Source organism: Lineus longissimus, chromosome 3 (assembly GCF_910592395.1).
Source record: "Lineus longissimus chromosome 3, tnLinLong1.2, whole genome shotgun sequence".
Taxonomy (NCBI): Eukaryota; Metazoa; Nemertea; class Pilidiophora; order Heteronemertea; family Lineidae; genus Lineus; species Lineus longissimus.
This window is the reverse complement of record NC_088310.1, coordinates 5,387,261-5,404,253: the sequence shown is the minus strand read 5'-3', so window position 1 is coordinate 5,404,253 and position 16,993 is coordinate 5,387,261. Positions and strand designations below refer to the sequence as shown.

Sequence of the window (16,993 nt, the reverse complement as noted above, 5' to 3'; positions counted from 1 at the left end):
ATCGCTGCATGTAATAGTTTAGGCTGTGTCAGTGTCTACTGAGTTTGTCATATGAAAATACAACAAGGTAGGTGTATTGCTTCAATCACCGCAAATCTGCCAAAAACGGCAAGTTTTCTCATGGTACGGCACTATTGACAGTGACACGACCACCAAAACCAAACGGCGTACGTCGCCTACTATTTCTGCTCGACAAAAGCACTCGTGTACATGTAAAGTAACCTTTCTCTGATTTATAATTGTCTTAGACTAAAAAAAACATTCCATGCATACTTTTTGTTGAAACATGTGATGTCGCGTATAATTTCTTGCAAAGTCCTCCTTCTCCATACAGGTGCCCGTTTTATAACTTATCTGACACACCGACCATTGGTCATTAAACAAAACATTGATAGTTTTACAATTTAGCATCAGGCTACAAAATAAGGCGCACTCGAAACGCGATCGGTTGAATTTCTCCTCAAGAGCTGGCTCAAGCAGCGCCCGACCATCAATTAATCGTTTTAAGTAAATGTCTTTCATGCTACTTTAGACAGTTACAAATTAACGAAGCCAGATGATACATTAGTGCATCATCGGTGATCCTTCTCCAACTCACTGGCCGCACCAATAGCTACAATATACCGAAGCGAGTTCAATCAGATGTTATTATTGCCTTTACATGATAATTGACACTTTTTATAGTTCATTTCAAATAACAAGAATGAATAAAAGTAGACAATCGATCGAAAATGTCAATAAAATTCACAATCGTTTGGGTTTTTAACTTTTGCTTTTTTGCACATAAATCTGAGTCTGTGCATACAACTTAAAACCAACTTTCATGACTTGGAGTCAAATACATAGTTTATGTTGGGTATGACATGCAAAAATAGTCCAAAAAGGCATTTCAAGCAGATTTTGACACCAAAATCAAAAACAGAAATAATTTCTTGGCAGATTGATATCAAAGCTAGCTGATAGTGCATTCTGTCACAAGAATAACCACACTGACAGTCTGCATTTTCAATTTGCAAAATTCAAGAATGTCCCTTTTGTTTGCCCTTGACCGCCGGTAGGGACATCAAGAAAATGCCTAGTTCCTTCCGATCGATCTGGAGTGTGGATGGAGGGCGGAGGGTGAGTCCTTGTAACACACAACGCCGGTAAAATTTACATTTTTTCTCTCCGAATTCTATTCACAATATATCTGAAAAAAAGCTTTTGAAACAAATAATGGTAGCACTTGATGATGACGTAAACATCTCGTCATAAACCAGTCAGCATATCACGATGAAGCGAGTCATGAGTTGACTAGTTTACGACATGGTCATTACGTGCGACTCCTATCGGGGAGAACTTACATTAATTCCAAGCAAATTCGATATGACAAGTCTTTATTGAACGTGTGCTATCAAATGGAGATGGGAAAACAACATGGAAAACGTCGATGGCGAGGCTATCACGTCTTGTAAAGAACATGATCATAATGCACGTGATCATCATGTGTCCGACCTTCAGAAAACATCAAATTTAATGTAGGCCTATATGTATCAGAATTCTCTTTAGTATAAGCAGCAAGTGTCCTGTGGTGACGGTCGACAGAAGCAAATCAAAAAGTAAAGGCACCTCGGATAATCTCAACACTTTCGCGCTGACCATTGCCAATATGGCATGATCACGTGGCATGACGTCATCACGGTCCCTCCTCAGCACGACACTACTACAAGGTGACATGAATTGGAAAGGTCAAGTCATACACTCAAGAACAGTGATGATTCTTCTTTAGTGCAAACTTCGCCCTTCTAATTTCAATGCGGATTCATGTCAAAGTGTTTAAATAACCATATTTCACTGCCACTAGTGCCAGCAAGTGCGACGGTGTTCGGATTTGAGCCAGCAGCTACACGATGCAATGCTTTTGAATAAACCTACAGCAATACCTTGCCCAAATCTTGATCCGTTTGGTTGCTCTTAGTGTATAAGCGCACGCATCCCTCTCCGAACACCAGCCATGCGTTTGTTAATTTCGCGCGAATGATTTCAGGAGTGGTCAGCCGAATATTGAGAGAATCTACCTTTTTGTGAGAAGGCTGCTTTTAAGGTTACCGGGATTGTGTAACAGCGGAGTTGCTAGTGAAGAGGTTAAAAACCAGAGAATTCATTTTAGCATCTTCTATTGAGAATGATGTGGAGTTATTCTTGCAATTAAGTTACATGCAACGTGCTTTATGTTTGAATCATACCACTTAAGAAGTCCAACCTATCCTCGTATGATTACGCCCTAAGATAGGGCTCTGGCCTTGCAAAATACAAAGGACTTCTCCTTGGCTTAACTCGGAAACTGAAAATTGTATCGACACGTGTTTGTCACCACCGGAAACACAAATGCACAAATACATTCCATCCGTTGATTTCACAACACACGCCCATCGGCTGCGAATCGGAAAGATCGATAATGCTTTATAGTTTATATACTTGATGTGCAAAGAGAATATTGTGTTCAAACAAGGACACACAGTGATCGATATTGATTACAGGTATTGTTATCGACAACAAGCCTTTTTGGACAATAGTCAATATATTCTCCTCTTGATATGTTTCTGGACGTTTTTGGTAAATCAACTGACAGGCGTACTTGCCCTTCAGTGCCGTATACAAGGGGCTACTCCCGCAGAAATAAGCCCCCCCCCCCATCCACTTCCATTCGCACCCTGTACATCACCACCACCACCGTCACTAACCTCAGATTCAGATAAACTTGTTTTTTTTACTTCTCTGTTTTGCTGACTGTTACTCATATAAACCAAGACCTTTATAATCCCAGATTATCATGTCATAGCCATTACATCACCATGTCAATGAATATCACGTGCATTATCAACAAGCTTATGTTGATATGATAAAATTCTCACGTGAAGAGTGATTATTGTATAAGTGAAAAAAATATGAATGCGTGTTTATGCCTTATCGAACTTTCCCGTAACCCCTCCCCCCCAAGTTTGATCTTATGAGCAATCAAAAAGACCAAATGTCCCCCCCCCCAGGTAAAAAATGAGTGTTGCAGAAGCAAAGACTTAAATAGACCTTTAACACCTTATGCTACATGTAATGAAAATGAAGAATGAAATCAGACTTATATCATAATCGTTAAAAACGTTTTCTTTTATACATGTAGATATCATAAATTGTCAATCAATGTTATGTCACAATCCTTTGCGGTCTTACTTAAAGTCTTTTCATTACATGTAAGATGATAAGTCGGCTGCGACAGATATGGGGAATTGGACCAGTCATGTCGAGACTGATTATCTCTTGTATTTGGTTACAAGTCAAAAATGTAATCTGTGAAGAACGATATCAACTGACAGGGTGGACTTTGCTTACCATTCTTCAACAGACAGTCCAACATGAAGCTGTGTCTACTCGTCCTCTCTGCCTGCCTGGCCTACGCCACGGCCCAAATACCTATCAGATGCTGTAAGTCTTACCTTTCTTAACTCCCATTCCCAACCTCCCACCCCGGCCAAATATCACTGTCGCCAAATCACCAAACCGCGTCCCCCCTCCCAAAAAACAACAACCGGATGCGCATATTTCGACCATTACGCTCTTTGACGCATGGCACGAATGGTAGCTCGATTCAGTCAACCAATACTTTTTGCAAAGAGCTCGGGCTGCAGAGCCTGTTAGGTGAAGTACACAATGTACATTTTGTAAATTCGTAAGTGATTTGAGTCGAAAGAACGGAATCGACATATCTTGGTCTTGTTTCTGGAAGTGAATGCGTGCTGAAGAAAGTATTGTCGTCCAGGTTTTTTTGGTGTATGAAGCACCTTTTTTTCGGAAGAGCGCCGCTTTCCTGATCCTGTTAATTGTGATGGACGCCATCCTGTTTTTTCTGTGATGACACTGACATCTTAGCCAGAATGACATTGGCGTCGTCTAATGTTTTTCTTCTTTTGCAGCTGCTCCGCGAGAATGGGAGGCTCGTCTCATCGAGGTAATGGCGTCTTTAATCAGAATTGATTAACAGACTGAGCTTATTATTACCAACTATTATTATCAAAAAATGAAAATAGTACTGGTATATAATGGTAGACCGAAATAGCAAATAGATCTATAAACTTAAAGCCCGTTCCTTCCCCATATAAGTATTGGAGATGAACAGGTAGCCTAGTCATTTCCTGCCTGAGCATCACAGATCGAGGTTCTCATAGTACATCATCTCGGCATTATTGTACTGTGCTCTAGAAAGCTATGGATGAGTCATCCCTAACCGACCGGTTCAGACTCCTCAGCATTAATACGAAATTCGCAGCTGGTAAGGAATTTCTTTAGCCTGTCATTTTTTTTGAAACCGTGTATATTTCAGTTCGACCCCGCCAAGAAGTTTGACCGTCGTGCCAAGGTCACCTATGACACTGCCAACCAGAGAGTGAGGATCGTCGAGGAGGAGTACATCGGGGGCCAGAAGGAATTCATGGATGTCCTTTATCTTCATAATCAGGTAGGTTCAAGCTTAAAGGGACAACTTGCGCACGAGATATGTTGATTTTTCGTATAAAAATGGCCTCCAGCAGGACCGTGGCTTCTCCATGGGTCAAATGACTTCGCTCTTTATCCAATGCTTATTATACTTGCAGGGTATTGAATACAGGCTAGACATCAAGACCAGGAAGTGTGAGAAGAAGCCCATCTCGCGCCCATTCCCTACCCTACAGATCCCAACCAATGCTACCTTCTATGGCGAGTTCTACATAGGGACCTCCTCTGTTCTCGGTGAAGGAGTCCTGGTCGAGGCCTGGGGAGGCGAACACGAAGGAGGTACGTTGCGGTCTCGGGGGTTGCCAATTAGCCTAATACATGTTCTACACTCGGGTGTAGTCTGATACCTCAGAAATCCCACTCGCACGCAGCGATCTCAACTGCGAGTTACATGTAATTAATAGTCACAATCGTCATTACTCTCATGAGACATCCCATTTTACCTTCAGCCAGAGTGATGGGAGAATGGACGGTGAAGGACTGTCTGCCAATTTCATTCGTCAGTTTCGGTCCAAAGATCGGATTCTTCTCATCCAGGTGAGTAAGCACGTATAACATCATTCCCATACGACCACAAAGCTCAATAATAGTATATCAACATGAATGAATAAAAAAAGCAAATGAAGAGAAAAAAAAATCGTGGCCTACACGGGGAGTCGAACCCGTGACCACCAGATCTAAAGTCCAGCATTCTAACAGTTTAACCACAGAGGTTTGTTATGTTGAGAATAGTTTATTGTATTGATATAGCTCACTGTGATTTAGAGGGAATTTAGGTGACCAGGAGGAAAATGCTCCTATTTCCCTCCATGCGCCTCCTCGATGTAGCAAGAGACTAATTATTGTTGAACACTAATAACGAATTCCGCAAGAGTTGTGAGGTGGTTTTGGACATGTCTAGGAGATTCTACAGTTACATTCAGTTTTGGCGAGATCTTCGTTGCAGTCTGAAATCACTGTGTGCTCTTCAGTTTGTAAAGTTTGGGTTCAGAGGGTTTTCAAGATAAAAAGCACATTGATGATAATGATAATGATAATAACGGTTATTTGGTAACTATAAGTCACTCGCTGGTGCAGTTTGCGACGTCCAACCACCGCTATCTTGTTTTACAGAACCTTCGGGGGCGAACATTACCAATAACACTTTAGCTTATTTCACCGTACTTTGTTCTTTCAGACACTACGACTACACCCTCGGAATCTCGGACCCCATGGTCTTCGTCCCACCAAAGGAATGCATGTAACTTGCTCAGTGAAGCGCCGAACCACGTAGATCTACGTGGCCCAATTCCCCCCTTGTTATCGGAACTGGTTATCGGAGTCTCATGGACTTCGCCATTGCCATCTTCAGTTTCTAGTTTCTAGTGTCTAGCTTCAGCTTTTCAGTTTCTACCGTGCCCTGAAGATGGCGATGGCGTAGTTCAGAACTTTAGATGACTTCATAACATAACATAACATAACATAACATAACATAACATAATTTATTTCTCTCCAAAAAACCCTTTCGGGTATAAGAGGTTACATGATTTAACATTTACATATGGTGGACCAAGCTGATGAATTCTTTACAAAAACTATGAATATTGTCTAAGTTTACCCGGGAACATTTAGTCATAATGCGATGGAAAAATTCATGATAAAAAACCTGAGGTAATTCTTTTAAGTTTGGAAACAACCTTACTCGCATGTGACGGAAATACGGACACGTAATAAAATAATGAAGTTCGTCTCTTACACAAACCTGGTCACAAAGACCACAAATATTTTCTGCAGTTTCATTTCTATACATTCTGGTTACTGTTTCTGGGAATTTTATAGATCCAGTACGAAATTTACAAATACTGACCGTTTGATATAATGGTAATTTTTTAACATAGGGCTCCATATTCAGGTTTTGTTTAAACATTCTATAAATTATACATCTGAAATCGTTATTTACCTCGTTTCTCCATAGTTGTTCACACTGGTCTCTCATTATCTGTTCAACTACAATTTTCAGTTCTCGTAGGGACAAAACCTCGGGAGTATACCAAATTTGAGTGAGGCCACAGCCGTCTAGAACAGTTTTCACACTTTTACACCAGCCTTGGTTTAAATAACCCTTGTCTAAATGCTCCCTAGTTATGTTATAAAAGATATAAGCCCATTTATCTGTTTTTCCAATTCTGAGTCTGTTTTTCCAATTCTGAGTCTGTTTTGAGTCTGTTTTTCCAATTCTGAGTCATCTACAGGGCAAGGGAGAAACTGAAATGACCGTTTGGTCATCTCAGTTCCTCCCTTGCCCTGAAGATGGCGATGGCGTAGTTCTTTCGTGAAGTCCATGAGACTCCGATAACCAGCTCAAATGGGAGGTGGGATTTGGGCCACGTAGATCTACGTGGTTCGGCGATGAAGGTGTTATGAGACTATATTATGATGCACTATTGCAGTGCATTGGTCACGTGTAGATGATTCAGATGATTCAGGACAATTATGATGCTTGCGAAAAGCATATGGTTTCTGCTTTCAGTTTCTCTTCATGTTTGTTGAGAAGAAGCTAATGTAACACCTTCAGTATCAAAAACTGTTTATATCAATAAAATATACACATGTGCCAGAATTATTTCTTTCTTTTTGTCAATTGTACAGGCCTACGTATTGCCGTATGGAACAACCAGAGCTGATTGTGAGTTCATTTGTAGCCACGGAACAAGAGTTATGATCGTTTACGTGCATTTACTACACGGGATGTAAAGAGCTCCCATCCTCCAAAATCCAGAGTCAGTCGTAACCTCCTCCCCTCGCACACGGTCGATTGTGCCGAGTGTTGGGTGTTGGCCTGAGCTTCAGGATGGGAGCTTCCTGTCTCCTACTATACCTGTTGCCTGCCAAGGTAAGGAGGTTGCCCCAGTCTCCATCAACTCATTATAGGCCCCAGATCCCGTCTGGGGACTATATTGATATCACTGGAATTCTCGAAACTGTTATTTTCTTCCACGAAATTGACACATTTATTGCGGTAGTCCAGCAAAACGGCTAAATAAACCAGAAATCAATCACCCTTACACCACCAAACCCAATTCCATCTATGGACTATCGCAAAAGTATTTTAAAAATCCTGAGTATTTCGATACTTTTGAAGCATTTTTTGCTGAGATATGCTACCGTCTGTTAGGGCACTAACATTGGAATGGCCAAGACGGGGTCAGTCGTTCTCCGCGAGAGGGCGTACTTTACAAATTAACGACGATTTCCCTTGCGTTTGGACACTGTCTTGTCGCTGCTTTTCGTGCTTTTGCCGCGGTTATACTAGCATGAGTAGTTTGTTCCGAAATACTATCTTGGGATTGCTGTTCGCCATCATGCAATCGGTAAATATTATTGCTTTACGGTCTGGATGATTTAGGGAAAAGTATTGTAGAAGACGAACAAGTTTTTTTCGTTGATTCTGTGAGAAAAAGACTCTTACTCGTAGGCCTACCGCCCGGTACCACAGAGTACAGACCATCATTCATGCAATCGATGCATGGCGTGTGTGTCATTGACACTGTCGAGTGTGTGCAGACTTAAGACTGCAGTCTAGGCGTTCAGGCTACAGGCTTCATCATGTCTGTGTATGTGTAAGCCTAGTGTCACTCTCAGCTCAGTCTTACTCTCTGTGGAGTGTGCGTCCATCATGATATTGTATTGCCAACACGTCATGGAGTGCCTACTATGTATCGGTAGGCCCTACTATAGATCCATGCACTTCATTGGGACCATGTTTACGAAAACGTCGCGTCTCGTCACGTTACAGTAATGTAAAATGCATGGTGACGTGACGACAGCCAACACTACGTCATGTAAACATTGTTCCCAATCTAGTGCATGAATCTATAGGCCTAGGTCTATATTATATATCACCACTTAGGAAATAGACGTATTCGAAGAAGACGGAATCGGTGCCAAAACAAATCGAATGCGCACACTCGGAATACGTCAGAAGGCCTAGTAAGCCGACTTCGGACAGTGCCTAGAGAGACACGGCGATCCTTTGTTCAAGGGTCAGTGCAAACTTCTTCGAATTCGTCTTATCAACGTAATGACGTAACTGGTGAAATAACGAGGCGTAGGCCTAGTGGTGAAACAATATTGCGCAATGTTATTTTGGTAGAAGGTTGTGGCAGTGAAGGGACTGTGTGCATGCACTTGAGGGAGTGTGTTCATCCAGATAGGCCTGTTTGAAGAAGAGGAATCGGCTCCAAAACAATTTAAACAATGAGTGCGCACACCCAGAACATGTCACTCGTCAGAAGGCCTTAGCTGACTTTGGACAATGCCTAGGTACACCACGCTCTGGTCAGCACCAAAACAAACTTCTTCGAATTCGTCTATTTATAGGACCTTTGCAGTATTGCCAGATACGCCGGCACCACCTAGGGTCGCCAAAACAAACCATGTTTACAATAGATCTTCACAGAAAAGGATGCACATTGGCTCGAGACGACATTCGAAAGTCGGTCAGCGGGTAGCACGTGTGCACAGCATGATGCACTGTCAAGATTTTTTACAATTTGTAATACAATTTTTTAAAGGATATTTGATTGACGGGGTGCAATAGCATCGGCCAGCATCACCATGGCAATGACGGCATGAAAGAGGCTTGGCATCTCCAGCACATATCGTTTAAGATATGTTTCAAATCAGTTGCAAAAAATTTTTTCTACCACTTACATGTATTTCTTTTTGTTTTGTAAATATGATTGCATCGGGATACCAAATCTTGGTAACTCATGTTTTTTAAATGTGGCATTGCAGGCCCTCCGTGCCACCCCTGGGGTTTTTAATGCCACTCGTGCCCACACTCAAGTGTTTTGAAGAATGTAAAATCCGTAAGTATTTACTAAAATTTTAATACAGCCTTTTATTAGCTCACCTCTTAGCAGAGGTGAGCTTATCCCATACCGTGGCGTCCGTCGTCCGTCGTCCGTCGTCGTCGTCGTCGTCGTCCGTCGTCCGTTAACAGGGCACGTTTCGTAACTGTTAGAGCTATTGAGTTGAAACTTGGTACACATGTACCCTTATGTAATGACACCTTGGAGACCAAGTTTCGGTCCGATTCGTTTCATGGTTTGGCCACCAGGGGGCCAAACGTTAAAAGTGAAAATATGCAATATCTCCCTTAATAGTAGTCGGGAAATTTTGAAAAAAATATGGTAGGTACTTCTAGCAAAGGTGCATCATATATCCTCCGGGTTTTCGATTTGACCTCCTTCTCAAGGTCACAGAGGTCAAATGGTGTAAATTGGCCGTTAGGATGTAACGATGGCACGTTTCTAAACTGCACTGGCTATTGATACCAAATTTGGTACACATTTACCCCTTAGTCAGGTGATCTTAGGGACCGAAGTTTGGTCCAATATGATTCACCACTTGACCACCAGGGGGCAAAATCCAAAAACCTTAAAAATGTGATTATTCCTTAACTTCTTGCCCGATTGCCACCAATTTGATATCATGGGTACATCTAACCACCATACAGTATATGTCACACAAGTTTTTAATTTGACCTTCTTGTCAAGGTCACAGAGGTCAAATGGCGTAAATTCGCCGTCAGGCCGTAACTATGGCACGTTTCTTAACTGCAATGACTATTGATCACAAATTAAGTACACATGTACCCCTTGGTCAGGTGATCTCAGGTACCGAAGTTTGGTGCGATCTGATTTGCCGTTTGGCCTCCAGGGAGGGGGCCAAATCCTAAATTCTTCAAAATGCCATTATTCCTAGTAATGACTTGCCCGATTGGCACCAATTTTATATCATAGGTACATCTAATTCTAACAACCATTCAATGTGTCACCCGGGTCTTCTTTGATTTGACCTACTTTTCAAGGTCACAGAGGTCGAATGTATTGTAAATTGGCCATTTTGGGGAAATTGTAATTGCTTGGACCTACATCAAACCTAACACTACATGACACAATACCATGCTCTTTATCCATCTTTCCTCCACATGAGGTGAGCACAATGGCCCTGGCCATTTCATTTTACAATAAAATACTGTTACTACTGTTGTCCATTCATGATAAATTATTTGTCCGCATCGTTTTTGGGCTATGGATGATGGAGTGTAAACGCGTGGACTGGATGGTCAAACTTTTTCAATACAAATTTTTGATTTAATTGATCTGTCATCGCTTGGAATTGAAAGTCATAGCATCGGTCGTTTTTTAAAAAAAACTGCTTGTCATTTTTTGGCATGTGATATTTGACCCTTTATGTCCTAACCGGCCGATATCCGGCCACTGATTTTTGTCTAGTTTCCTAGCCTAGCTGCCTGCCAGCACGTACCTAATCTCAAGCAACACCATCGCCATCATGAAACTTAGGCTGGTTTTCGGGCGGTTTAGGGATATGCAATATACTTGTTTTCATCCGTTTGATGAAATAGTACTAGTGAAATTAATTAGCTGTCTTGTACATGGGGGGGGGGGGCATTTGGAGGTCGTTTGGGGTGAAAATTGCTGAAATACTTGGAAACACTAAAAAAATTCAAGGATTTAAAGAGTTAAAACAGAATAAAAATCTTTTTTTCATCTGACTCTGAGTTGGGCTTTGTGCTGGGTCAAACTTCTTTTCTGAAAATTCATACATGTATGATGAAGTTCAACTTCATACACAAGCTCAGCTCCTGCATCATTCAGTCCATAAAGCTTTTTACTTCTCGTGCTACAGGTATGTAAAGGCAAAAAAGGTTTGACTGTCATTGTCTGCACTTAGACAGCCGCAGAAACGTTTCTTATGTCTTTATGATGAATATGATTGTCGAAATGTTTTCAAAGGATTCAAATTGTTATTTTTTTGCAGAGTGTGTGATAAACATGTGTAAAGAAACCTTTCGTAAGAAGCCAGAAGAGCTTTACAACAATCTTGGACTGGGAGGTAAGAAACATGCAATTTTTAAATTGCCTTTTAACCATTCATGTCTTCTCCATCAGTTCATCTTCCGACTTCGTCATGGACAATTTGCACAGCAAACAGCAATTTGATACCTTTCATTTGACAAATGTTATGTTATTTCAGATGGAGGCCATCATAAACTTCTTGTAGGATGAGTTGCCGCAGACAGAGATGAAAACCATGATGAATGTCCGTGAGCCAGAGGTGGGTCTGAAATTTGACAAATGGTCAGCCTTATTGATGGTATCTCTCCATGAAAGTACAGCACATGACAGGCGAGAAACTTGAAGCGAATTGGGTTAAACTGACCGGCTGCAACCAAATACAGTGCCTAGAGATGATTTTGAATCACTTCATGCATTATCCTGTGGATAGTCATGAAACAATAAAAGACCTACGTACAGAGATGGGTACATTTTCAGGCATATGGAATAATTTGTGCTCAGAGGAACGCAGTGGCACAACGTTTGAGCATCAACATTGTGATCGGGAGGTCCTGGCTTCGATACCCGGCATGTGCCACGTTGTAACTCTTACCTTCTGGATAGGCTGGGTAATGAAAGCTCTTTTAAAGCGCCATATAAAACTCCTTGTTATTATCATTATTTGGGCTGATTTTGTTGGGAAACACGAAAATATGTCACTTGATTGTCCACTGCATTCTTATTATACACTTAATTTGTTATCAAAGTAAAGCATTATCATCACATCATAGATGAAATTTTATAATTTGATTTTCCAGGCTATGATTTGTTTAGTACAACAATGCGAGGGACTTAACAAAATTGAGGCGGAAATATTCTTGAGGCAGTGTCGGTGCATGGAAGAAACGGAAACATTGGATTAAGGATTTATTTCATAGTGAATTACACAGTCACAAATGGATTACACACGTTCTGGATTAGACTAGTTTCTGCTGCAACTGACATTTTTGCAGGTGCCCACTCGTAGGCGATTCCTTGATGTCTTCCTTGGATTTTACATGATATTATGTAATTTTCGCCAACATCGGGTTTTGGCGCCAAGACGTTTGTTCCTAGAACAGTTGATTTAAATGCCGAATGTGGTCAGTTTTTATTTATATCGCAGGTGTCTACCCAAACATTTTTAGATGCTTTCTGCTGAATCTTCTATTACTACTGTTTTTACTGGGGTTTCATCGATGTTTTTTGGTGGAGTGTGACTCTAAAGTAATAGGCAGCTTGTTATGCCCCAGCCAATGCGTAAAGCATTGCGGAGGCATTATGTTTTACCAATGTCCGTCAGCCGGTAGGCGTCAGGCGTCTGTAAACTTTTCGTTTCCTCTCATTTTAACAAGAACGCTTTGAGTAATAACCATGTAACTTTTTATGTGGGTAGAAAAAGATAACGTGTACAGCGGGCATTACAGACCAATAACTCTTTTACGATGTCAACTAAACCTAGTCAGCTATGACACCAGCTGCCCGGGGTTGTCTGAAAAACACTTCACTTTCCTAATACACCAACTCAAAGTGCTCACCGGGGCATATGCTACGCCCTGCGTTGCTCTTGTTATTGCAGTAGTTTTGTTCTTCCTCTGGTTCACCTATAAACTATTTTTCCAATCTCCAATCATGTTTGATGCTTTAGCCATTTTGTTTCAGCTCTTAGATAGTAGAAAAACGTGTTATTCATTATTTCTGGTAGCACAAGTCCTGGCACGAAATACCTTTCCCGTCATAATATCAGTACCAAGACGTCACAGGGTAGGTCCTTACTCCAGGAAACGCCTTACTCGTGCACTGTTCCACGTGAAAAGGGTCACTGCTTGGAGAGCTAAATGGGTCAACATCAGAAAAGCGCGATAATTCAGTCTTTGGAATTTTTCCTTTTTTTGTGCAATTTGTTGATGGAAACTACTTATGTAGAACAGGAGGTGACTGGGCAGCAGACAGCTGGGTAATATTGCCCTTAACCCCTCGCCTCCCTAGAGGGGACGATATATCGTCCCTGTATTTTGTCTCGCGTAGGCGGTACGATATATCGTCCCTATACTAATGCTTTAGTACAGAACTCTCGGTACACGTTAGACGCTATTGTACAGTGTATTCGTGTCCCTGGTGATCTGCAGAAGACCAGATTTAGTTTCATTCATAGTTTACAGAGGGCGCTGCAGTTTGATTGGCGCTTGTGCAGCGTCACAGTACAAGAACTGATTAGCATATAAATTAATATTATGTTGTATTATTCGATCAATCAGTAATAGACAATAGTCAATCAAAGGTTATCAATCAAGTTACGTTGATCATTAACAGGTTGTAACTGCATCAATTACAGTTCCATATACTTTGTTCAAATCAGAAAAATCAATCAATTAGAGCAAAATCAATCAAAAAATATTGATTATTACTGATTATTGATTACTTCTTACCTAATTGATACCCAGAAACAACGCCAATTGATAGCCAAGGTAATCAGCTTTATGAAAATGTATGGTTTTATTAGTCGTACTTCCACCTATCAAATCCCCGTGTCTTTTGCGCTTACACCTATGAATTGTCGTGTCTAAATAGACCCGTGTGTCAAATCCCCGTGTCTATTAGCCCCATCGAGCTTGATGCGGCCAATCGGGGGCTAATTCAGACCCGTGTTCAACACAGGTTTTTAGCTCACCTCTTAGCAGAGGTGAGCTTATCCCATACCGTGGCGTCCGTCGTCCGTCGTCGTCGTCGTCCGTCGTCCGTTAGCAGGGCACGTTTCGTAACTGTTAGAGCTATTGAGTTGAAACTTGGTACACATGTACCCTTATGTAATGACACCTTGGAGACCAAGTTTGGGTCCGATTCGTTTCATGGTTTGGCCACCAGGGGGCCAAACGTTAAAAGTGAAAATATGCAATATCTCCCTTAATAGTAGTCGGGAAATTTTGAAAAAAATATGGTAGGTACTTCTAGCAAAGGTGCATCATATATCCTCCGGGTTTTTGATTTGACCTCCTTTTCAAGGTCACAGAGGTCAAATGGTGTAAATTGGCCGTTAGGATGTAACGATGGCACGTTTCTAAACTGCAATGACTATTGATACCAAATTTGGTACACATTTACCCCTTAGTCAGGTGATCTCAGGGACCGAAGTTTGGTCCAATATGATTCACCACTTGACCACCAGGGGGCAAAATCCAAAAACCTTAAAAATGTGATTATTCCTTAACTTCTTGCCCGATTGCCACCAATTTGATATCATGGGTACATCTAACCACCATACAGTATATGTCACACAGGTTTTTAATTTGACCTTCTTGTCAAGGTCACAGAGGTCAAATGGCGTAAATTCGCCGTTAGGCCGTAACTATGGCACGTTTCTTAACTGCAATGACTATTGATCACAAATTAAGTACACATGTACCCCTTGGTCAGGTGATCTCAGGTACTGAAGTTTGGTGCGATCTGATTTACCGTTTGGCCTCCAGGGAGGGGGCCAAATCCTAAATTCTTCAAAATGCCATTATTCCTAGTAATGACTTGCCCGATTGGCACCAATTTTATATCATAGGTACATCTAATTCTAACAACCATTCAATGTGTCACCCGGGTCTTCTTTGATTTGACCTACTTTTCAAGGTCACAGAGGTCGAATGTACTGTAAATTGGCCATTTTGGGGAAATTGTAATTGCTTGGACCTACATCAAACCTAACACTACATGACACAATACCATGCTCTTTATCCATCTTTCCTCCACATGAGGTGAGCACAATGGCCCTGGCCATTTCATTGATAGGTGGAATCTGAATAGACACAGCAATTGCAAGTTCTAAGATCCGGCGACAGATGGCGCGGTGTAGTTGCCTCGGTATTGCGCATGCGAAATTCCCCTCCAACGGGAAACAAACACAGGAGAGCTCCCTACCTACAGCGCACCTGTCGCCGGGGCTATTAATCATTATCTAACCCAACTGATAGGTGTAAGTGCGCCGCGGGTTTTTTGACACACGGCGAAGACACGGGTCTTGAAAAAACACGGGGTTTTATCATAGGTGTTCTGTAGGGACTGTATATTGATATAACTCCTCAACCTCTTAAACAAAACAACGTTTATTTCTCCTTGCTTGCTACAAAATCAATCAAACTTTACAAATGTTCATCGCACGTGCTCTCATGGGTGGGCGCGGACATCTTAAACTCCTCGCCATTACTCGTTGTTGTCGTCGTTACACATACAACCGTCTCAACCAAATACACAACAATAGGTGGAACTATGACTATAAATCAAGGATGCATAATGAAGGAGGTACAATATTTAAAAGTATTTTTACGTTATTTTGCATAAAACTGGTAAAAAATCTCGGTACATCGCGTTACATAGGCCTCGGGAGCCAAAGGGTTAATAATGCCTAAGGTCCTTTAATAATTTTGGTACCAAACCAAGTGCTTGAAGTGGTTGGAATACCATAACCTATGCAGACACGTGAGGGCCATTTACACGGAACCAGTGATCTTGACCGATCCAGATCATTCTAGATTGGTTTGCCGCGTTTAACCTCTTGACTCCCAAAACTTGAAAATCACGGGATCCCAGGGTGGTCACGTGGTTGCGAAATTGGGTCTGACGTTCACGATGTATGGCGCCCGCATACAACCACCAAAGTCTGGTGACGAGGCACCATCTACCCAGGCATGCTCTAACTGACCCTACTGTACATCAAACACGCTAAAACCAGCAATAAAATAGCGTCCCAGCTCAAGGGAATAAAAATATTACTGAGACCGACCTGTCGGTCGTTGGGGAAAAAAACATTATTTCAAAATGACTGACTGGTCGGTCACCGGGATTCAAGAGGTTGACTGCGCACCATTGGTCATTCGCAAGAAACACAATGTTTAAGTTTTGAATATAAAGTTAAAATAAAAGATTGAGGTGTGTCGTGTAATCAAGCAATGTGGGTATTCATTTACGCGACACTCGTTAATCATCTTCTGTAATAATTTGTTTGAGTAATCTTGGAAAGTTTTGAAAAATGGCGTCCATTACATTTACATTCTTCGCTCGTGCCTCATCTCAACTAGAGCCCTTTGACGAGAGATAATGGCTTTTTCTGGCATTTATCTGAAAAACTTGACTTTCCTGAGAAACATGACAGTGCCCAAGTTTCCATTCAATATGACCTCTCTAATCAGGATACCTCTCTATTAAGGACAGCATTTGGCAGTCCCGATGGTGTCCTTAATAGAGAGGTTCTACTGAGTGACAAAAATGGTATTTTTAGCTCACCTCTTAGCAAAGGTGAGCTTATCCCATACCGTGGCGTCCGTCGTCCGTCGTCGTCATCGTCGTCGTCCGTCGTCCGTTAGCAGGGCACGTTTCGTAACTGTTAGAGCTATTGAGTTGAAACTTGGTACACATGTACCCTTATGTAATGACACCTTGGAGACCAAGTTTCGGTCCGATTCGTTTCATGGTTTGGCCACCAGGGGGCCAAACGTTAAAAGTGAAAATATGCAATATCTCCCTTAATAGTAGTCGGGAAATTTTGAAAAAAATATGGTAGGTACTTCTAGCAAAGGTGCATCATATATCCTCCGGGT

The 16,993-nt window shown here is 41.6% G+C and overlaps 1 protein-coding gene and 1 long non-coding RNA gene across 4 annotated transcripts; both read left to right on the top strand.

Annotated features, from left to right (window-relative positions):
- The first annotated feature begins 3,379 nt into the window (after positions 1-3,379).
- LOC135484968 (mammalian ependymin-related protein 1-like) lies at positions 3,380-6,691 on the top strand. Its single transcript, XM_064766688.1, has 6 exons — positions 3,380-3,459; positions 3,948-3,982; positions 4,355-4,489; positions 4,626-4,806; positions 4,977-5,064; positions 5,705-6,691. The coding sequence occupies exons 1-6, from the start codon at positions 3,390-3,392 to the stop codon at positions 5,769-5,771; spliced, it is 576 nt and encodes a 191-aa protein (XP_064622758.1). The 5' UTR covers positions 3,380-3,389; the 3' UTR covers positions 5,772-6,691.
- A 1,000-nt stretch (positions 6,692-7,691) lies between these two features.
- On the top strand, positions 7,692-14,213 carry LOC135485516 (uncharacterized). 3 transcript variants are annotated; one of them, XR_010446583.1, is made up of 5 exons: positions 7,692-7,877; positions 9,304-9,377; positions 11,356-11,430; positions 11,572-11,652; positions 12,191-14,213. It is a non-coding gene; the product is annotated as an uncharacterized LOC135485516 (long non-coding RNA). The 3 variants fall into 3 exon arrangements; XR_010446584.1 differs by lacking the exon at positions 7,692-7,877 and adding an exon at positions 7,902-8,120; XR_010446585.1 differs by lacking the exon at positions 7,692-7,877 and adding an exon at positions 8,402-8,549.
- The last annotated feature ends 2,780 nt before the right edge of the window (positions 14,214-16,993 follow it).